The 23,394-nt window shown below is 44.2% G+C and overlaps 1 protein-coding gene across 1 annotated transcript; it reads right to left on the bottom strand.

Moving 5' to 3' along the window:
* Positions 1 to 1,240: 1,240 nt before the first annotated feature.
* On the bottom strand, positions 1,241 to 15,019 carry LOC138447988 (microsomal glutathione S-transferase 1-like). The gene is made up of 2 exons (XM_069604514.1): positions 14,921 to 15,019; positions 1,241 to 2,586 (listed from the first exon to the last, which is right to left on the bottom strand). Exons 1-2 carry the CDS (start codon positions 15,017 to 15,019, stop codon positions 2,191 to 2,193), a joined length of 495 nt encoding a protein of 164 aa, XP_069460615.1. The 3' UTR covers positions 1,241 to 2,190.
* Positions 15,020 to 23,394: the final 8,375 nt, after the last annotated feature.

The raw sequence follows: 23,394 nt of genomic DNA, 5'->3' as shown, positions 1-23,394 counted from the left end.
AGAACATCCCACTTTGTCCTCATGGGGCTCTTGCAAGCCACCTGTCATGCCTTTCAGGGTCTTGTTGAACCACTCAACTAGCCCATTGGTTTTGGATAAAAGGCTGTGGAGAACCTGTAAAACACCCCACATTCATCCTACATGACCTTCATGTACGCAGGTATAAAGTTGGATCCCCTGTCAGAAATAACTTCTTTAGAGAAGCCCACATTGTTTTTATTTATTTAATTTATTTATATAGTGTGATACGAAAGCCGGAGGCATAAGGGCGCTAGAAAATGACAAACCCACACTCAAACAAATAGATGAAGCCAGACAGAGACCATGGAAATCATGGAATATGGAGTAAGCCAGCAGAGAGAATATACTTATTAAAGCCTTCACCACCACAGTGGATTTGAAGCTCCTTAGGGTACTGCCTGTGGATACTAGGTGGGTAAGTCTACCACAACCAAAATGTACCGATTCCCCAAGATGGTCTGAGGTTCCAAAGGACCTACAGTGTCCATGCCTATTCTCTTGAAAGGATTCCCAAGCATGGTAGTAGAATTAAAGGGGCCTTTGTGGCATCGCCAGACTTACCTGATACTTGGAAAGTATGGCAGAACTTGACAAACCCTTGACTTTTTCCCCCCATATGGGGCCAGTAGAAATGGGCATACAGCCTGTCAGGTGTCCTGGTCACTCCTAAGTGACCCACCGAAGGAATGTTCGGAGCCAAAGCTAGTCAGAACCTCATTTGGCAATTGGGCACAATCAACCTGTGGTTGGCCTATGCCTCAGAATTCTTAGCCTCACAGTACAGGAGGCCATTCTCCCAGTATAAACTGAATATCCCAGGGGCATCCACCTGAGCTTCTTTTTCTGCCTGTTCATGTAGATCAGCCAGAGTGGGGCAGTCCCTCAGCACCCTGCAGATGTCAGCCTGGCTTGGACATCCATATGAGGTCAATTCATTCAGTTATGGCAGGCCCTACAGCTCTGAAACAATATCCTGTCCTGGATCACTGGTTGTGGATGTACACCGGTGGGCTATGTAAGGATATTTGGCATGTTACAGCACAGAGTACAGCACTACTGCACAAGTAGCATTACAGCACTACTGCACAAGTAGCATTACAGCACTACTGCACAAGTAGCATTTTTTTTTTTTTTTTTTTTAAGATTTTAAAATCTTTATGGTTTTAAACTGATTTCAAACGATGCAGTCAAATAAGTATATGAGCAGGAATATTAGCAGCTGCATTGCAGAAAAAGACAATTGCTCTCAGGGCCTCATTACAGGTATGGTGGTAACAATAAAAGCAAGTGGCATTTTTAATACCTCCTATTTTATTCAATTCCACCCATATACAGGCTGCCCTCACGTGGGATGCTTACGGCATGAGCACCGTAAAAAGCAGAGCATGGGATAAATATTGGTAACTTACCATCATACAGAACCTTCTACGCTCCACATGCCATATATCTTTTCCATTGGATCCCACCTTATTAAAAGGGAGATATTTAAAAAATAAAAGTAGGTTTTTAAAATACCACGTGTTTGTCATGTTTCCACCATACCTTTAATGAAGACTTGACTCTAGAACAGGGATCGACATTAAGATTGGGTAAGAAGGAGCTAAAAGCAGCTCCTCGGTATCCAACATTAACCAGTGACCAGAAGCTACCACTGAGGAACGAGGAGCTAGCAAATAGCATTGCGTAATTCCAACTTGCATATAAGATACAAACCTATCCTTTTGTCCATTATTTAGGTCCCCTTATGCTTTAAATGTCTTCAAGGTGTGCCCGAATGTGTATTTATAGATTGGCCAAAGGCACACAGTTAAACTCTCATAGGTGTGTTTGTTCAGCATTAGTTGACCTGGGGAGCCAAATGTAGCTCCTAACAGATGGTGCCAAGCTAACCAGGCTCTTTGAGGCTACAAGCAAGCACTAAATAACACCCAACTCCCCTCAATTTCGAACCCCGTCGAATTAACTTCAAAATAACCCTACATGGAGAAATGCTTTTGTGTTTTTATAAAAAATATGCTTGAATTACAGAGAAATAATGCTCACAATATCAAAAGTTGTGTGGCGATGTAAGTGCATGGACACGTTAGGAATCATTAAGTGGCATGCGTGTAAAACAGATCACATACGACAGAGTAAATCATCACATTTACTCCGCAGAAGCGGAACTCGCTACAGGTATAAACTAGTGCTCAGCAACCGGTAGGCCATGGAAATAGTGACACAGAAACCAACAAAGAAGGACAGCGCTCGGCACGGCTGAGGCAGAGGAACCAGGTAGGAGATGGAATGGAAGACTCTCGATCCCACGAAGATCCTGAAGTGCAGCAGAGCGGTGTACAAGTCCGGCCCGCTCAGAGCGTACAAGAGGCCGATGCCGAAGAAAGGGACAATATTCTCAAGATCATTCAGGTGACACCTGCGTACTCGTTCAACATCTTGGTCAGTTCGCACATATTTCTTAGCCTGCTCCCCCTTGCCGTGTACACCAGCATCTTCAGGGTTGGCAAAGGCCTTTCTCGTTATTCTGAAGTATGCACGCCAGTACAATGATTCCCCACCAGGGGACTATAATCAAAGGATGGGTGCAACCCGCTCCCCTCCACAAATGAATCAAGAGTTCAGAAACCATCCCAACCGGTATCAATCACCTGAGAGGTATCAGAATAGATCCAATCAGGGGGAAAACAACCAATATCGACCTAGGCCACAGAAAGAGGATCCTAGAGAGGTGGAAAGGTTCCAATGCCTTGAGGCCCAAGTGAAAATGTTAGCTGAGCAAATAGGAAAGCTCTATACAGCGCAAAAACAACCTTCCAAAGAGGGGGCTGATGGCCATAGCAATGACCGGGGGGCTTCCGAAAAGTGACTAAGTACTCATGATAACTGCAGTGCCAAAATGACAGATTGCTCTGATATAATTTTGCATAACGACTCTGAGATGTCTAATGGATTAAAAATGAACGTACCAGTAAATGAAATTGTGACAGAAAGTGCAAATACTTCTAAAAAAGAGGTACGGTTTAACTTAGAGCTAAATAAAACAGTAAAGATTTGCACAAATGAAAAAGAAACATTAGGAATTCCAAAAGAACAAAGGGACAGATTTAAGAAAAATGACTCATGCATGGGGAATACCAGTGAACAGGGAGTAAGTGGGGATGCCATAGCTCCTTCCCTGGGCAAGCAAAACAATTACCAAACACAGACAGAAAAAGGAAATACTCACAAGGAGGGTACAAGTCAATCACCTGAAAAATTCTTTGAGCCACATATTTTTGAAAAGGCTGAAAGGGCTGGTATTACACTAAATGATCACAAATGCACAGAATTAAAAAATGACAAATTGCTGAATGATGTTGTGACACATGTTCAGTTGGAAGGTTGTAATGTGGTCTCTGATGTTACCCAGATGGATGGGCGAACGGTGGCCACACTCCAAAAAACCTCTGAACATGGAGAAATGAATAAAATATCTCGCACAGAAATGGGTAAAAAGGAGGGAAAAATGTCTTTTCATTTACCAATGTGCTTAGCCAAAAGTGAAAAAGGCCTGAGAAAGGTGAGCCCTGAAATCAGTAAGAATTCACATTTCTTATGTGTATTAGAGGAAGTTGAGGACAGATATTATGCACCCATCACTGTAGAAGAAAAATGCCACACCTTTGCTATGATTGACACTGGCGCACAGGCCACAATTATGTCCAAGGAGCTGGTAAAGAGTATCAATGAAGGGAGGCCTCCACAGAGTCAGATCACAGTGAAGGCAAATCAAGGCCCAGTGCATAACTTTAATGGGGAGGAGGTGCCCATCATAGGTGTAACTGAGGTTGACATAAAAATAGGAAAGCACAGAATGAAACAAGAGGTATTGATCACATCTATTTGTGAAATTCCATTTCTGATGGGGACAGATTGCCTGAAAAGATTGTCTCCTCTCATAGATGGGGTGAATGGAGTGCTGTGGTCCTTAACTAAAAAACCATTGAGGCCTAAGAAACTAAAATCACAAAACAGCAATATAAAAGAATGTCACACCGTTGCCAAAACAAATGATGCTGTGGAGGTATATCTCCAGAATAGCTGCATACCTAGTGTCACTGTTATATTAAGGTGTCAAGACAAAGATCAGAGCGACAATGAAAAACTACCTGTACAAATATACTTGGACCCAAGGAAAGATTGGCAGACTGCCATAGACGAACACACATTACGTTTCTATTTAAAAGAGAATACATGCAAACAGAATATTGTTCCTAAAACAGATTCAGAAAAACACATTACCACTCTGGCAGAGATACACATGGAAGATGAGCAACCATGGGTTCACGCTGGTATAAATGATTATCTTAAAACAATAAAAGCCACTTTAGCGCTTGAACATGAAAGGAGTTTCATTAATGAGAAATTGTTGCAAAAAATTATGGAGAGGGAAGAAATCCCGAAATTTAGGATTAAAAACCAATATGTTTCTGGGTTGGACAGTCCAGACTTTGAAAACCGAATTACAGGCAGATGCATGCTTAAAATTAGCATTGGGCAGAAAGCAATTTACCATAATGTATGGATAGTGAGTGGAGCACAAAATGAATTTTACATGGGCAATGACATCATGCACAGAATGTGTATGGTGTTAGATTTCCTTAATCAAAAAATATGGTCACGCCTAGGTGGGCCGGCGCCTGAATTTGGAGACAAAAGAAGGGCTTATCATTGTGCACAACTAGTTCCTTATGCAGTCGAATTACAGATGAGGAAAAATACTATTGTTCCTGCATTTACAAAACAGTTTGCAATAACACTGAAATGCAAAAATGGACAGCAGATGAAAGGCTCTGATGCATTTGTATGCCTGAATGAATCCATAAAACAGCAAGGCCTGGATTATGAATACATTCCATTGGTAGACATTGGTGAGGGATCTGTAAAAATCATGGTGAATAATAAAGGTTGTCAGGATATTCATTTAGAGGAAAACTCCCCATTAGGAATGGCCATACAAAAATCACATTATACGGCAGATTTAAATAACATGGTGATTGGGAATATTCCTGAAAAATATGTAGATGCCAAGGGCGAGTTGCCAGAACACCTGGACTCTCAGCCCAAAGGAATATTTAAAATTCATTCTGTGTATCCTTATGATTCAAATGAGACAGTGTGCTGCCATCAAGAGGATTGCATAATATTTAATTTAAATGAAAATGAAACAGGAAATCAGCCCATTGAAGTGGAAGCTGATATGCCAAAATATTTGAAAGTGGCAGCTCTACAAAAAGACACAGCCACACAGTTAGAGGAAAGCGCTGAGATTCCTTTACCAGAAGAGTTTCCAGAATTTTCCAGAATGGTAGAAGAGCAGATCTCCCTAGCGGATGCATGTAACAGCGATGAGGATCGACGCAATCTGAGGGAAATATTTATGGAGTTTAAGGATGTATTTGCAAAAGATGCTTATGATTGTGGTTTAACTGATTTACATGTGGCCACACTACCAGAAGGTTGTAGCAGAAATCCAGTGTTTGTACGCCAGTATAGACTACCGCTGGCATGTTTAGAATCATTGGCAGAGATTATTAAAAATTTGGAATCACGGGGAATAATTAGGCCCATTCATAGCACATCCAATACGCCTATTTTAGGTGTGTTAAAGCCAAATGGTCAATGGCGGCTGTGTGCAGACTTAAGAGAGTTAAATAAAAGAGTACCAGTATCTAGATGGCCACTACCATTCATTGATCAGGGCCTAGCTCAGATACATGGTTCAAATGTATTTACCACGTTAGATCTCACATCTGGATATTGGTGTGTGCCATTGGCAGAGGAGATACAACACCTATTTTCCTTTACATTTGACAGGACTCAATATGCCTGGCTTAGAGCTCCGTTCGGGTACATCAATAGTGGGAGTGAATTTGGCATATTTTTGAGAAAGGCCATGCCGGATGCAGCGGAAAGAGGGACAATAGTTTATGTGGATGATGTCTTGATAAAAAATGAAAACCTTAAAAGCCATTTTGATGAAATAAGACATGTGCTTGGCCAATTGCAGAAAGCAGGCGCCAAAGTATCTTTGCAAAAAGCACAATGGTGCAAGAAAAAAGTGAACTTTCTAGGGCATGAAGTGACTGAACATGGGCTAAATCCACAAAGGAAGAAAATAGAGGCCATACAAAGATTAAAAGATCCTAAAAATGTGAAAGGAGTAAAAAGTTTATTAGGGATGACAGGCTATAACAGAAAGTTCATTGAGAATTATGCAGAAATCACTCAACCATTGACTAAACTGCTTAAACTAAATACTCCCTGGAGATGGGAAAGAGAGCAATCTGATGCAGTGGCTAGATTGAAGGAATGTCTTGTAAAGGCACCATGTTTAGCATACCCCATAAAGGACAGGGATTTCTTTATAGAAATAGGCTTTTCTGAACATTGTATGTCAGCAGTGTTATCACAAAAACACGATTTGAATCACAAAACCATTGCATATGCAAGTAAGGCATTTTCCCAAGTTGAAATGAAATTTAATGAATGCGAAAAGGCCCTATTAACCACTGTGTGGGCGCTACAACATTTCCGCCCCATTGTTCAGGGAGAAAAGGTGATTATTGAAACAAATCATCAACCTTTGCAATTTTTAGAGAGTAAAAGAATTAGATCAGGCAATCTAGCGCAATCCAGAATCACTTCATGGACGCTGGCATTACAAGGTTTTCCCGTAGAAGTAAGATATGGACAAAATAAAAAGAGCCCAATTGCTCAAGGGTTAGCTGACTTACATGACTGTGCAGCTGAACAAATACCAAATGAAATGGAAGTGGAAGCTAGTTTGCAGGAATTTGAACAATCACCACACAAAGCTTTTGATGAAAAAACATGCGAGGATTTGCCAACTGTATATGTGGATGGTTGTGCTTTTCACATTGAAAATGACAGTAATAAACAATTAGTGGCAGGAATAGGAAATGTCTGGTTGAAATGTGAAGGCGTTCCTAGTATAGGGATGAGGATTGGAGATAGGAGCAGTCAGGTGGCGGAATTGGCAGCCATCTATAAAGCAATTGCTACTGCAGTTGATAAAAAGTTCAGTGAAATTGTCCTGGTGACTGATTCTGACTATGCACGGAATAGCTTTGTGGAGTATTTGCCTGGTTGGAAAGCAAGAGGCATGGTTACATACAACAAAAAGCCACTTAAACATGGAAAAATGATACAAGCCATAGACAAATTGGTGTCAGAAAATAATTTAACAATATACTGGAGAAAAATTCGTGGGCATTTAAAAACACCAGGAGAGGATAAGGAGGGAAATGATAAGGCAGACCATCTGGCTAAGATTGGGGCTGTGATGGGAGAATTGCTACCTATTGATTATTTAATGGGTGAAATACAAATTGATGCAGTCACACGTTCTAAAGCACCAAAGGAGGTAGATCAACCGGTGGTGCAGTGGAGTCATGACACGCCAGACCAAGATTTGATTGAGGCACAAAAGAATGATCAAATTTTGGGAATCTATTATAATCATTTGATGGATCCTGAACAAAATCCTTTAACAGAAAATGATTGTATGGGAAAAGAAGAGTTGAGGGTGTTATTAAAGAACAAAACACGAATTAGATTACAGGATGGACTCATGATTAGAGAGTCCATAACAGGGCAAATACAGTGGGTAGTACCCCTTTCATTCAGAGGACTAATGCTACACCATGCACACGATGCCATAACTGCAGGCCATAGAGGTTCACAAAAGACATTAGAAATACTAAAAGATTATGCTTACTGGCCACATATGTCCCAAGATGTAGAATTATATACTAGAGGATGTCTAGTATGCGCCCAATTTAAACCTGCTTCACCAATGCATAGAGCACCATTGATGAAAAGAGGCCTAACTCTCCCATGGTCAGATTTGCAAATAGACTATGTAGGTCCTTTAAAAAGGTCGAGCAGGGGACACCGCTATATTTTGAGTGTGGTATGTTTGATGTCAAAATGGATTGAGTGCATTCCCGCACCAGATTGTAGTGCGCAAACAGCAGCCACATTGCTGGTGAACCATGTGTTCTCAAGGTTTGGGTTGCCACAAAGAATTGAGTCAGACAGAGGAAGTCATTTCACAAGTACTCTAATGAGTAAGGTATGGCAAATACTAGGTGTGAAAAGGAAACTACATATCGCATATCGGGCGGCGTCTTCAGGTACAGTTGAAAGAAGCAATAGGTCTGTTGTGGACATTTTAAAGAAATTTGTGGCAGAAGCAGGTTCCAGCTGGGATTTGCGTTTACCATTGGTTTTGATGGCAATCAGGTCGACTCCTGCCAAAGCAACAGGTGTTAGCCCCCATGAGGTCTTAACAGGTAGGAAAATGGTGTTACCACAACACCTACTATACAGAACACATGAGCAAACTCTAGTGAGTGCATCCACAGTTCATGAATATATTGATGAACTGAGGAGGCATTTGCAACATGCATTTGCTTTTGTGCAGAGAAATCTGGAAAGAGCTGCTGACAGTGCTAAGTCATATTATGACAAAAAGACATCAGTAAAGGAATACAATGTAGGGGATCAGGTGTACAAGTTTCATTTTGGAAAAAGTAAACAGAAAAATTCTAAATTTCTGGCAGCCTGGCAGGGGCCATTTCGAATTATAGATAAAGTATCTCCTGTAGTGTATAAAATTTTGAAAAATGAAGGTGAAACAGCAATAGAGCAGTTTGTCCATGTAAATCAAATCAAACCATGCCATCCCAGACATGAGATCAGGCAGCTTGAGCATGTGGAAACGGATAGAGTCCCTTGAGAAAATAAATGGGTGTGATCAGGAGGCAGTGACAAAGAAGTTAAAAAAAAAAAAAAAAAAAGTTGATTGTAATGATGGCACATAAACACTGTAATATATGTGAAAATATATAATATAAATAAATAAATAAATAAATAAATAAATGCACATATAACGGAAGCTCGTGGTTGGTGTGCAGAGAGAAAGTGTATTAAATATTGAATGCTGTTTTATATGTGTTTGTTTTCTTTTAACTTGTGTTTAATTTCAGAAAAAAGAAAAAAAAAAACGAAGTATTTTTACCAAGCATGTTTTATTTTTGGCAAAAGGATGAAGTTAGTATTGTGCTATGTACTTAATCTGTTTATTTTCTATTTTGATTTAGACGATTAACATTATTTGATCGGAGGTTCCGGGATCAGAGGCCACGGGAGACGATGGAGTCCTGGAGTCCCCTGGATGAAGACCAAAAGATGCCTGCCTCCAGGTGGAGGTGAAGACAAAATAACCGGAATGCCAAAAGAGATGACTACTGTGGATTCAAGATTGCCAAGATGAAAGAGTACTCGAATGAACCGAATAACATCGCTGGCCGGGACATACCAAAAGAGACAAAGCAAAAGTTCCGGCATATGAAGTTCCACGTATTTATTATTTTAATTATTTATTTTAACTTGTTATATTACTTATTTGTTTTAGTTAGTTGTTTTATTTCATTGTTTTTAATTGACTTGGAAAATTTAAACTTAAAGTAATGCCACTTCCACTGAGAAGGCAAATGTGGAACATTTTATGAACTGATGGACTCAGATGAAATGTTAATTGCAAATTTTCATTGATGCACATGAATATTCATTTTGTTGGATTGCTATATTGTAAAAAAAAATAGAACAAGTTGTTTTTAGGAATTGGCTTGGATTATAGCCAAGTTCTAAAAACAAAAGGAGGGTATATGTAAGGATATTTGGCATGTTACAGCACAGAGTACAGCACTACTGCACAAGTAGCATTACAGCACTACTGCACAAGTAGCATTACAGCACTACTGCACAAGTAGCATTTTTTTTTTTGCAGCACCACCACAAGGGTGCGGTGCATTGCTATATGGGTTAGCAGATTAACAAGGAAAGACAGGCTATTCAGTCAAAAAACGATTTTAACATATAAGATGCAAAGCTATTTTTACAGTTAAAAGCACACGTGTTCATTTAAAAATGCACACTATTTTTCACCTGAAATGCCTATATTGCTAGAGACACATTTGAAAATTAACAGCTAACATATTAACCATTAACCTGACTAATAAAACCTTATTTTATTATAACTCACTAATAAAATGTGTTCTCTACTGCAGAATTAGGCATATTTTGAAAACCAGTTAAATGAGTGTGCAGATTTTTCCTCTCTTCTCTGCCTGATTATCCGTGTTGTTGTGCACAGTAACTGCAGGAGGAAGGAAGTCAGATTTGCAACAATTGCAAATGTATAAGCGAAGCTATTGTTTAAAAGTAGGAGGATGAGAGATGATGGATTTCATTGGAACACGTCATAAAGAGGGCTGAGAGGAAAGTTTTAGTGGGCAGTAGCAGGGAAAAAGACAGGGAGACATCTTTCTGCACTACTGGGGAGAAGAACTGGCTGTGGGGGTGTCCTGCTGCAGTCGAGACTGGGGAAAGCTGAAAGAATTACCTTTCCACTGGCAGAGGCAGTCCTATCTGAAAAAGCTGAGAATTCCAGGCAATGACTCCGGCTTGAGAAGGCAAGCGTTCCTTTTTGTTGGAGTTAAGCCAAGAGAGCCACATTCACAGAGAGAAGACTCTGAACAGATAAGGTAATTACCTAACTGGGGGAGCTGTGTGTGTGCACGAAAGTATGCAGTCAGTGTAGAAAAATGAAAGTCCCGTGCGTGTCTTAATCAAGTGCTAATGTTGCAATTTAAGTTCTGTTCTCCGCCACTATAATTGCAGTGTGTCATTGAAAATGCTTTGATTGTTCCCTTTTATTGCTGTGAAGAATGAGATCATGTCTAAATGCAAATTTTATAATACAGAAAATATTTGAAAACAGACGGGTGGTTTATTTTCTATTTACCATTACAATGCCAATGATGTGGGGAGATTTTTAAACAGTGCAATGGTCATTTTAAGACAGATGTGTGTATGTCAGAATCAGTATGAATAATTGTGAGTGACTGTAGTATAACTTGTTGGAGGTACATGAGCCAACGGGAAGAGAGACTCTCTGAACATAGCTCCCTACCGTATATAAGGTAGTGGAAATTACCACAAGACTACCACATATAGCTCTCTGTCGTAAATAAGTCAGTGAGTTTGCCCATGGTGGCGCACCAACACTATCACTGGAAATTGTGGTTTCCCTAGAATGCAGGTCTGAGGTCTCTCTAGTGATCACACGAAAAATCTAAGCGAAGATAAGGGATTCTGGACATTGGGGCCACAAATAAAACAAGGGAATTATGCTCACCAAAATACCACCAACCACGTATACCAAATATGCAGGTCTGGGTGCTGAAATAATGCATGTCCATTGTATTATTGTTGCACATGGCCAAATCTGAATACAAAGAGTGATTATTGCTAAGTTATTTCTCGGCGGTAATAAAATACCGTCAGGCCCCAAATCTCCACAAAATACCCTACATATTTACTGAAGAACTTGCAAAACTTGCATACAAAATGGCAGAGCTCACCCAACTAATTGACAGTGAAGTGTTCCCGGCCAACGCACCATAAATATGTAGGGTATTTTGTGGAGATTTGGGGCCTGACGGTATTTTATTACCGCCGAGAAATAACTTAGCAATAATCACTCTTTGTATTCAGATTTGGCCATGTGCAACAATAATACAATGGACATGCATTATTTCAGCACCCAGACCTGCATATTTGGTATACGTGGTTGGTGGTATTTTGGTGAGCATAATTCCCTTGTTTTATTTGTGGCCCCAATGTCCAGAATCCCTTATCTTCGCTTAGATTTTTCGTGTGATCACTAGAGAGACCTCAGACCTGCATTCTAGGGAAACCACAATTTCCAGTGATAGTGTTGGTGCGCCACCATGGGCAAACTCACTGACTTATTTACGACAGAGAGCTATATGTGGTAGTCTTGTGGTAATTTCCACTACCTTATATACGGTAGGGAGCTATGTTCAGAGAGTCTCTCTTCCCGTTGGCTCATGTACCTCCAACAAGTTATACTACAGTCACTCACAATTATTCATACTGATTCTGACATACACACATCTGTCTTAAAATGACCATTGCACTGTTTAAAAATCTCCCCACATCATTGGCATTGTAATGGTAAATAGAAAATAAACCACCCGTCTGTTTTCAAATATTTTCTGTATTATAAAATTTGCATTTAGACATGATCTCATTCTTCACAGCAATAAAAGGGAACAATCAAAGCATTTTCAATGACACACTGCAATTATAGTGGCGGAGAACAGAACTTAAATTGCAACATTAGCACTTGATTAAGACACGCACGGGACTTTCATTTTTCTACACTGACTGCATACTTTCGTGCACACACACAGCTCCCCCAGTTAGGTAATTACCTTATCTGTTCAGAGTCTTCTCTCTGTGAATGTGGCTCTCTTGGCTTAACTCCAACAAAAAGGAACGCTTGCCTTCTCAAGCCGGAGTCATTGCCTGGAATTCTCAGCTTTTTCAGATAGGACTGCCTCTGCCAGTGGAAAGGTAATTCTTTCAGCTTTCCCCAGTCTCGACTGCAGCAGGACACCCCCACAGCCAGTTCTTCTCCCCAGTAGTGCAGAAAGATGTCTCCCTGTCTTTTTCCCTGCTACTGCCCACTAAAACTTTCCTCTCAGCCCTCTTTATGACGTGTTCCAATGAAATCCATCATCTCTCATCCTCCTACTTTTAAACAATAGCTTCGCTTATACATTTGCAATTGTTGCAAATCTGACTTCCTTCCTCCTGCAGTTACTGTGCACAACAACACGGATAATCAGGCAGAGAAGAGAGGAAAAATCTGCACACTCATTTAACTGGTTTTCAAAATATGCCTAATTCTGCAGTAGAGAACACATTTTATTAGTGAGTTATAATAAAATAAGGTTTTATTAGTCAGGTTAATGGTTAATATGTTAGCTGTTAATTTTCAAATGTGTCTCTAGCAATATAGGCATTTCAGGTGAAAAATAGTGTGCATTTTTAAATGAACACGTGTGCTTTTAACTGTAAAAATAGCTTTGCATCTTATATGTTAAAATCGTTTTTTGACTGAATAGCCTGTCTTTCCTTGTTAATCTGCTAACCCATATAGCAATGCACCGCACCCTTGTGGTGGTGCTGCAAAAAAAAAAATGCTACTTGTGCAGTAGTGCTGTAATGCTACTTGTGCAGTAGTGCTGTAATGCTACTTGTGCAGTAGTGCTGTACTCTGTGCTGTAACATGCCAAATATCCTTACAGCTACTCTGAGATTAATGAATATGGTGCCGCTGCAGTAAGATCTTCAGTGGCCAGTATACCCTCTCTAGCAGGAGCAGACCCCTTTGTTGACTCTGGATTTAGACTGGGTAGTCCTAGTGGGGCCAATCTCTCGACATCCCCAGCTGGAAGAGCCCCAGGGCCCATTGCCTCAAGTGCTGCTTCCCTGGTCCTTGATCTAGTGACAGCAGCACTGACCTGTTTGTCAGGCAAGTCGTTCCTTAAAAGACAGTTCACTGAATTCGAGTCCTTGACAGCGACAGAGTGCTAAGAAGTCTTACCTCTCCAGCTAAACTCCACGTTAACCAGTGGGCATCGGAAAAGGCCATACAGTACCCTGACTAGTTTGCCTGGACCAGGAATTATCTGATCCTCCCGTACCACTGTTATCAGACAGCGGTGATACAACAAAATCACATAGTGCTGGGGCTTTGAGTGTAAACCAGGGCCTCTACTGGAGACCTAATACCTTTCCCACTCAGAGTAACAAGGGGACTTTCAGCTAGACCCTGGCTTAGAGGGAATTCATCATCTAAGCTTCCAACGCTCACTATGGTCTGTTCTTCCATGAGGCCAGTGCTAAATACAGCTTACTTGGCTCTACTCTTGCGGGCAGGATCTCTTTTCCTTTGAGTCTGGTTTACACACACAAGGCATCCCTTAAGGACTCAAAATGGGGGTGCCCCATTGCTAGAGGTGGCCTCATTTCTCCTTTCTGTGTGGGTGGAAGAAACATATGTTTGAGATTTCCCTTCAGATTATTGGTTGGGGTGTTCAGGGATCAAAATTAAGATTTGATAAGCAGTAGCAAAAAACAGTTTATGGGTATTCTAATATTACATTACCCATTGACCAGGAGCTACCACTGGGGGACGAGGACCTAGTACATAGCATTCCGTAAATCTAACTTTCACACAAGAGGCAAACCTATAATTTTGTCTGTTAATGATGACCCCTTATGCTTTAAATATCGCATAGATGTGTCCTAATGTTTATATATTGTCCAAATGCACAGAGTTAAATTCACATAGGTATGTTTGTTCGGCATCAATTGGCCGATGAAGCCGAAAGTAGCTCCTGGTACGTGTGGGAGTCAAGCTAACCATGCTCTTCTATGCTACAAGCAGGGGCTAAATAGCTCACAGCTCACCTCAATTCCGATCCCTGGCCTTTCATATCAGGAGGGTATAGACTTTTGTCATTTCCCTTCTTTGATTTGGTTTTCTCAATTGCTTAATTCTCTGGTTTAGATGTAGTCACCTGAGCCTTTTTCTGGACTCGAGTGCTGAATTACCTATCAGACATCTTTGCAAGCTCAAAAGGGTCTGTGATACTACTGTCACATAAATGCTGGTGTATCTCCATCTCCCAATTTTTAAGGATATTCTAACATCCACATGCCACTAAATTATACGTGCTTTCAAAAGTGTCAACTTTGTTACTTGTGACCCATCCACTCAGGTACTCCAAAGACTGATGTGCATATGCCTCAAAGGTTTGACTCCCCTTCTTGGTGAGCTCTTTAATGTTTCTAAAGTAATGTTCTGGGGTATGCAGAACTTCCCAAGGATGGCAGCCTTAATTTGGTATAGATGGACCCGCCTGCGGACTCAACTAAATGTTGACGTCAGTACCAGATGCCGGCCCATAAAGGTTGCTCTCCGCAAATCCTCTTCCACGTTCTGAAAGCTTAAAGCTAACTGTAGTGTTTTGAAGAAGTAGAACATGTCCATCACCTCATATGGTTGAACTGGCACCTAGTCTTCCCTTGGGAGCCACCACTGGAGACACTTCCCTCCCACTACAGGTCTGTTTTCAGGCCTTCTTCTTATCTTACAGCTCAAGCTTGAACATCACCACATAGTCCTGCTGCTTCTGTCTCTCACCCCTCCATTTCTGTTCCTCTAAGACTATCCTCCTAACTTCTAAGAGGATCTTCCTCTGGAATGCTGCTGGCCAAGAGATACCACCTTGGGGCCGAGATGAGACACAGACCTAGCAGAAACCTGGCACCTAACCGAACCTGGTATCCGTGAGAGGCTACACTCCTTGCTCCTTTGCAGGTATTGTAGGAACTGCTATCTTAATTGCTGTCTTCACCACCTCTGCATCACCCAGAGGAAGCAATACCTGATCTCGGAGCAACATATCTCTGCTTGCCCCATGGAACTCCTCCACTCCCCTTGCTTCTTCAACTGCTTGGAAGCTCTTAAGAAGTTTGTCTCTCTAAAGCTCACTGGCATGAGGGAGGCCCTTCTCTTGACAGAGCTTGCTCAGTGTCCTGACATTCAGCACATGCAAAGCACTCATGTCTAGTTCCGTTGTAGCAAACATGCCTGTGAATGTTTGTAATGTTAACTGAACAAACATTTACTTTCAAAGAATAAGCGGTAGGTACAGTGTGTAATAAATAAAGAGAGGGAGAAAATAGGCAAGAAATGCTACAGTGTCACTTGAAAGGATATGATTCATCAGGAAAAGGGCCAGGAGGAGAGGGTCTACAACAGTATCTGATTTCAGTTGGATGGTTCTGCAGGGTCAAACCAGGCTTTGAGATATTGTAGGTGGGAGCCGAACCAGGTTAGAGTGTGGCAAGTCTTGTTGATCCTAGGAGGCAAGTCAGCGTCAAGTTAGTTTGAGCATGTCACCCGCAGGCGTTCCGACTGGCGGTTTCTTCCGCGCTGGGTTTTGGGACGTAGGTACGGGAGGTACTAGTCCCTCCTTTGTGTCCGTTACTTTTTCCTCCTTGTAGCGCAGGGCCGCTGGGAGTATATCTTCTCTCCCGGCCCAGCGGTCCCTGCGTTGCAAATATCCTTTGGAAGCTCTTGCTCTTCCGGGTTTCTTCGCTCCTGCCTCGCTCTGTCCAGGCTTCAGTCACTCGCGCCCTCCAGCGAGTGTTCTTCTTACTTTCTCTCCCCTCCAGTTTTCTCTGCTGCCGCCGCACCTCAGCGGTTTCTGTTTCTCTTCTCTTGCGGCCCCGTCCCCGCGGATAGGCGCCTCCCCTTTCCTTGCGCTTTTCTTTTCTCTCTCCGCCACTTGCCTGGCACCTTTCTCCTTTGCTTACCTCTCCTCCGGTCCTTGCCCCGCTTGCGGCCTTGGCTGGTGGGTGTTCCGACTCCCATGACAGGACTCCCCTGTTCCGCTGCAGTGTTGCCTTCAGTTACGCATACAGATCCAGTGTACTATCTACCTCCTACCCATCTGAAAGTCCACTTTCTGCTGGAATTACACCTTCCGGGCTACAGACCAGAGGAGTCCAAGGGTTTTTCCCCATTCAGGGTTTTTTCCCCTATTTCGGCTTAGTTCCGGAAGGGAGGTCCTCGGACAGCTGTTCTCTTCAGCGGTCACGGTGGCCTCCCTCCGTGACAAGCAAACTCATCGGAAAAAGGAGAAGGATTATCTACTTTGACGGCGTCTGCAGGACCTCGACAGCGATTCCGGCGGCTCAGGTGAGGAGAGTTCGACAGAAGGGGGAGAAAAGGGAGACCAGGCATTTAAACTGTCACAGTTTGCAACGCCAAAGAAAGACACCATGTCAGCCGAAGGGCAAGTGCAAGAACTTTGGAAGGCAATTCAAGCTATGTCTCAGGAACTTCAGGGAGTCAAAGCTGAGAACGCCCTCCTTAGACAAACGGTATCCGCCTGGGAACCTCCTCCTCCAGAACTACCGCCTACAACACTATCCTTGGGAAAATTTGATGGTGCCCCCAAGAAAGTGAAGGAATTCCTAGAGACGTGTACCGTCTACTTTACTTTCCGAGACCGCACTTTCTCTACAGACCAAGCGAAGGTCGGCTTCCTAATCTCGAACATGACAGGCAACGCTCTGACCTGGGCCACTCCCCTAGTCACAAGCAACAATGCCATTCTCCAAGATTACGCAGCGTTCCAAAATTCTCTGAGACAGACTTTCGAACGCCCAGAGTTGTCATTTACTGCTTCTGAAGAGTTGTTGGATGTAAAGCAAGGTTCTTTGGATGTCCTGTCGTATATCTCTGCTTTCAAAACAGTAGCTTCTGGTGCAGGCTGGCCAGAACCGGCACAGTATGCCGTTTTCAGGAGGGGTCTAAAAGAGGAGATTAAGGATGAGTTAGCCAGATCTACTCGCTCACCTACTTTCTCGGACCTGCTTACTGCTGCACTACATATCGAGTATCGCCTACAGGAAGGAAGATGGAAAGACGCAAACAACGAGGCTCAGGATTCCTCCCGGATTCTCGGACGTACTCTCCCCCTAGTCGTTCTCCCGCTGCCGCTTCAGAGGAACCGATGCAGATTGGCTTCACAAGAGCACCTCTGACTGCTGCCGAAAGACGGCGAAGAAGGGAAAAAGGACTTTGCGCTTACTCTGGGTCGGATCAACACCTTCTAAAAGACTGCACAGAACTGCCTAACAAGAGGCAGGGAAACGATCGCCCTCGGCATCAATAGGGACTAGTGTCCGGGGGTTTCCAGTTCTGTCTACTCGTCCCTATGTTTCTCTAACAGTTTCTTCTTCTGACTCCAAGGAAGATTCCAGACTCATGGTAGTTTCAGCTATCATCATGATAGAAGGCGAGAAGGTGGAGACTCTTGCATTATTGGACTGCGGAGCAGCAGGAAACTTCGTTGATACCCTATGGGCCGATAAGGTCGGTCTACGCAGGATACCCCGGAAGGAAGGTCAGAAGATAGAAGGAGTTGACAGCTCTCCACTATCATCCGGACTCATCACCCATACCACTGAAGAGCTATCCTTAACAGTTTTTCAGCACTCGGAAGTGATAAGGTTCGACATCATCCGGGCTGCACATTTTCCAATAATTTTGGGAATCACATGGCTCCGCTGACACAATCCCCAAATCGATTGGACAAATAACCAGCTGAGTTTCTGTTCGGCATACTGCACCGAACACTGTCTTCCACCGAAGAGTCAGAAGGGCCTTAAATCTATTACGGCTCACACCTCCAACTGTGTGGGAGTTTTAGCACTACCCAATTTTTGTTTTAAATAATCTGAAGTATTCCAAGAAAGCCTTCACTCCAAACTGCCACCCCACCGGCCCTAGGACTGTACCATAGATCTGGTACCCAATGCACTAGTTCCCTTCGGCAGAATGTTCTCTTTACACTTACGGAGAAGCTTGTGTTACGTAACTATTTGGACACAAATATGACGAATGGGCTGATTCAGCCTTCGAAATCCCCTGCAGGGGCTCCCTTATTTTTCATCAAGAAAAGGGATTCCACTGAACTTAGACCCTGTATAGACTACAGAGGTCTAAATAAGGTGACTATCCGAGATCGTTATCCCATGCCATTGATCTCCGATATCATCGAGGCTGTACAAGGAGCCAGAATTTTTACCAAACTCGACCTCAGAAACGCATACCATCTGCTCAGAATCTCCAAGGGTGACGAATGGAAGACGGCATTTCGCACTCCATTCGGCCTGTACGAGTATAAGGTGATGCCATTTGGACTGGTTAACGCTCCTGCAGCGTTTCAAAGATTTATGGACAGAATGTTTTCCGACATGCTTTCCACTTCTGTCATCATCTATTTGGATGATATCTTGGTCTACTCCTCAAACTTACAGGAACACATCGTTCATGTTACTCAAGTTCTTGAACATCTACAGAAGAACAAGCTATTGGTTAAAGCTGAGAAGTGCAAATTTGCGGTACCTTCTGTGCAGTATCTGGGTTACAAGTTATCAGAAGAAGGAATAGACATGGATCAAAGGAAGGTTCAGGCCATTCTCGAATGGCCCGCCCCCACTTCTGTCCGAGAGGTGCAGAGGTTCCTGGGACTCTCCAACTATTACCGAAGGTTCATCCCCAACTTCTCGGAAGTGGTGTACCCCATCACTCGCCTACTCAAGAAGGAGGCCTCTCTGTTCCGCTGGTCAACCGATACCGAGAACAGTTTCAAGTTGCTCAAACATCTCTTCTGCTCAGCTCCGATTCTCTGACACCCGGACCAAACTCATCCCTTCATCCTGGAGACCGATGCCTCTGCAATTGCCATCGGAGCGGTACTACTTCAGGCTGTCGGTGGAGTAGAACATCCGGTAGCTTACTTATCCAAGACACTCTCACCCAGTCAATTGAATTATTCTGTCCTAGAAAAGGAGCTGTTGGCAATGAAATTGGCTTGCGACGAAATGGCGCCATCTGCTCATGGGGGCCCGACATCCCTTCCTTATCAGGACTGACCACAAGAAACTGAAAGCCCTCCAGGAAATGGAGTGTTCTAATTCCAGGCAAGCACGGTGGGCCTATCTTTTCTCGCAATATGATTACCAGATTTCTTACATTCCTGGGTCACTAAACCATCTGGCATCAGACGCCCTATCCCGCAAGGACTCCAGCAAGGAAAGGCTTCGTTATCCGCTGAACCCATGTTTCATCGCAACCGGATATTGGCCCTTGTTAGCTCTTTCCTACAAGAGGTTAAAGCCGCTGTGGTTCAGGAACTTCCCCAATTACCGTTACACTCCGACTCTCCTTACCAGGAGAAGGACGGCTGGCTGTTCTTCAAGAAACGACTGTATGTTCCGAAAGGCATGCTGCGAAAGAAGATTCTGGATTGGTGTCACACTTCTCGCCTTGCAGGTCACCGCGGGGGAATCAACACCCTGGAGCTCATCTCGAGGAACTTTTCCTGGCCCACCGTGAGAAGAGATACCCTGGACTTTGTGAAGACCTGTCCTATTTGTGCTCGGTCTAAATATCCTACAGGGAAACCGTTGGGGTTACTCACCCAAGTTGAGATGCCTACTCGCCCCTGGGGGTTGGTTTGTACGGATTTCATTGTAGACCTACCGGTATCCGAATCCTGTACCTGCATCATGGTCACTGTAGATGCGTTCTCCAGGATGGCACATTTCTCTCCTCTTTCTGGTGTTCCTACAGCCACAAGGATGGCTGAGGTGTTTGCACGAGACATCTTCAGACTTCACGGTTTACCTGACAAGATCATCTCTGATCGGGGTAGTCAGTACACCTCGAGATTCTGGGCAGCCCTGTGTAACCGATTGGGGATTGAGAGAGCACTCTCTTCGGGATTCCATCCCCAATCCAACGGGATGACGGAACGTCTGAACGCTACTCTCGAACTATATCTGAGATGTTACGTCACTCAGCATCAAGACAATTGGGTTTCTCTACTGCCTACTGCAGAATTCTCGTATAACAATACCAGGCACGCTGCCATTGGTCTCTCGCCATTCTTTTGTACTTATGGGGTCCACCCTAAGTCCATTCTTCCTGAGGTTCCCAGTTTCACCAACTCCCCAGCGGCCGAAGAGGTAATGGACCAGATCAAGGATGCCCAGGCCACGGCATTTCGGAGTTTAGAGAACAGCAGGAGACGATCGAAGATCGGAGCATATAAACACCGCAAAGAATGTCCAGATGGGAAGCAAGGCGACAAGGTGTGGTTGTCCACTCGGTTTTTACCCAGATGGACAAGGCCCTCTAAACTCTCCCCTCGCTTTCTGGGTCCCTTTCCCATTCTTCTCAAGATCAATCCTGTGGCCTACCGTCTTCGGCTGCCTCCTTCTCTGAATCGCATTCACCCTGTATTTCATTCGTCTCTCCTTAAACCTTTCTATTCCGATTCTCATCACAGACCAGTGCCCAGACACACTCCCTCACAGACACCCAATCAAGCAGAATTTGAGGTCTCCAACATTAGAGACTCTAGGTTCTACCGAGGGAGGTTGGAATACCTTTTGTCCTGGAAGGGTTATCCGGAGTCGGAGGACTCTTGGGAACCTGCTTCTCAGGTGCATGATCCTCGCTTGCTCGCCAGGTTCCACCGCCTGCACCCGGGGAAGCCTGGTGTGGTGCGGACTGGAAGGGGGCATACTGTCACCCGCAGGCGTTCCGACTGGCGGTTTCTTCCTCGCTGGGTGTTGGGACGTAGGTACGGGAGGTACTAGTCCCTCCTTTGTGTCCGTTACTTTTTCCTCCTTGTAGCGCTTTTCTTTTCTCTCTCCGCCACTTGCCTGGCACCTTTCTCCTTTGCTTACCTCTCCTCCGGTCCTTGCCCCGCTTGCGGCCTTGGCTGGTGGGTGTTCCGACTCCCACGACAGGACTCCCCTGTTCCGCTGCAGTGTTGCCTTCAGTTACGCATACGGATCCAGTCTACTATCTACCTCCTACCCATCTGAAAGTCCACTTTCTGCTGGAATTACGCCTTCCGGGCTACAGACCAAGGGTTTTTCCCCATTCAGGGTTTTTTCCCCTATTTCGGCTTGGTTCCGGAAGGGAGGTCCTCGGACAGCTGTTCTCTTCAGCGGTCACGGTGGCCTCCCTCCATGACAAGCAAACTCATCGGAAAAAGGAGAAGGATTATCTACTCCGACAGCGTCTGCAGGACCCCGACAGCGATTCCGGCGGCTCAGGTGAGGAGAGTTCGACAGAAGGGGGAGAAAAGGGAGACCAGGCATTTAAACTGTCACAGAGCAGTACGCTCCATGAGGTTCAAAGGCGTTGTTGAGTAACACAGGTGGATGGATCACCAGGAGTAGTTTGAAACAAGTTACACTGGTCCAGGGTGATGAGTGACATGATGATCCAGTATCTTGCACTGGTACCCAAGGTGGACAGGTGAGAGTGCTTTGCTAGGGCAATGTGGTGTTTAGCGTGTTCGATGATGCGGCAACAGCGGTTCGAAATTAAAAGGTGAGTGCCAGAGGCAGCACTGCAGGTCTTGAATGTTTGAAAGTGGAAAACACAACTGAATTCAGTTCGAGTTTGTTTAACTGATGAAAAACAGAAAACCTGGCTTCTTTAGCCCTCTGCATGGTGTGAGTCCAACTGCGGGGGGGTCTAGGTCCACTTTGGGTCTCTGCCGACTAGGATGTACATCATGAAACCACCTGAATGCTACAACTCTGCTTGACCTTAGAAGCAAATTACATGGTGAAAATAAACCTTCAAGGCCTCTCCATGATGGCCGATGCACCGCCGTGCATAGGACACCACTATAAGCCTGCAGCCTGCAGCTGTCTTGCAGGAATCAGATTGGATGAGGCCCTGCACAATAGAAACGGCCCATTTAAGCCAGGAGGCACTGCAGCCCCTTGATCAAGGCCCAATGGTAAGGACAATGCCACATTGGGTCTCTGCCGCCTGGGATGTACATCGTGAAACCACCTGCATGCTACTACCCTGCCTGACCTGAGAAGTAAATTACATGGTGAAAATAGACCATATTGGCCTCTCCATGATGGCGTAGGACACCACTAAATGCCTGCAGCTGTCTTTCAGGAATCCGATTGAATAATGCCCTGCACAATAGAACTGGCCCATTTAAGCCAGGAGGTGCTGCCGGCCCTTGATCAAGGCCTGAGGTTAAGGCCATTGCCACTTTTGGTCTCGGCCAGTCTCTGCCGGAGAGGCTGTCAGGCTGCCGTGCTATTCTGCTGCTCCTCTGCTCTAGCTGACTTCTTCACAACTACCGGAAAGAAAGATAAACCTTATAGGCTGCACCCAGTGGCCACATTGGCTTGCTAAACCCCCATTCCTCACCTCATCTGCCCCCCCTCATTGTCAGTAGTTCCCATATTGCCTACCCCCATACCCCATCACCCCTACCCTGTTACTGAGCACCGTCCACTTGTCTCATGCTCAGAGCACTTTAGCATGCCTTACGCTAATCACAACACTGACGATTCATTTGGTGGAACTTGTTACACCCTACACAAGTCTAGCTGCAACCAGTATACCTCCTGTGCGTGACCCCACTGCAAGACCTATCATCCTCAAATTGGGTGTCATTGATCTGCTGTTACATTACTGGCACTACATTACTGGCACTGCAGCAGCACTGGCCCTCTTCTATCTTCATCAGGGCCATACCATGATCCACTCTTCTACACTTGCTTTGCTACCCCCAGTGCACCGCTTCTGCCTACGTTTGACTACTGATTGCTCTGACTAGCACTGCCTCCCTACCCCCCAGCCCTTGACTGCGGCTTCCAAGGTTAGTGCCCTTCACCACTGTTCCCGTTTGGGTCCTCTGTGACCTTGCCTTGTCATCTTGCTGGACCAAGCAGGCAGGATATGAACACTCTACTCCTAGATTCACTACATCAATATCATGAAACCTACCATAT

This window comes from Ambystoma mexicanum, chromosome 3q, assembly GCF_040938575.1.
Source record: "Ambystoma mexicanum isolate Mex_15411 chromosome 3q, UKY_AmexF1_1, whole genome shotgun sequence".
Classification (NCBI taxonomy): Eukaryota; Metazoa; Chordata; class Amphibia; order Caudata; family Ambystomatidae; genus Ambystoma; species Ambystoma mexicanum.
Note: the sequence above shows the minus strand (reverse complement) of the source record. Positions and strands in the feature narration are given on the sequence as shown.

Coding starts and splice junctions, on each gene's coding strand:
- LOC138447988 (XM_069604514.1), bottom strand. CDS start 15,019: ATGGACATGTTCTACTTCTTCAAAACACTACAGTTAGCTTTAAGCTTT. Junction 2,587..14,920: donor CCTTTATGGGCCGGCATCTG/GTACTGACGTCA, acceptor CTTTGATTATAG/TCCCCTGGTGGGGAATCATT.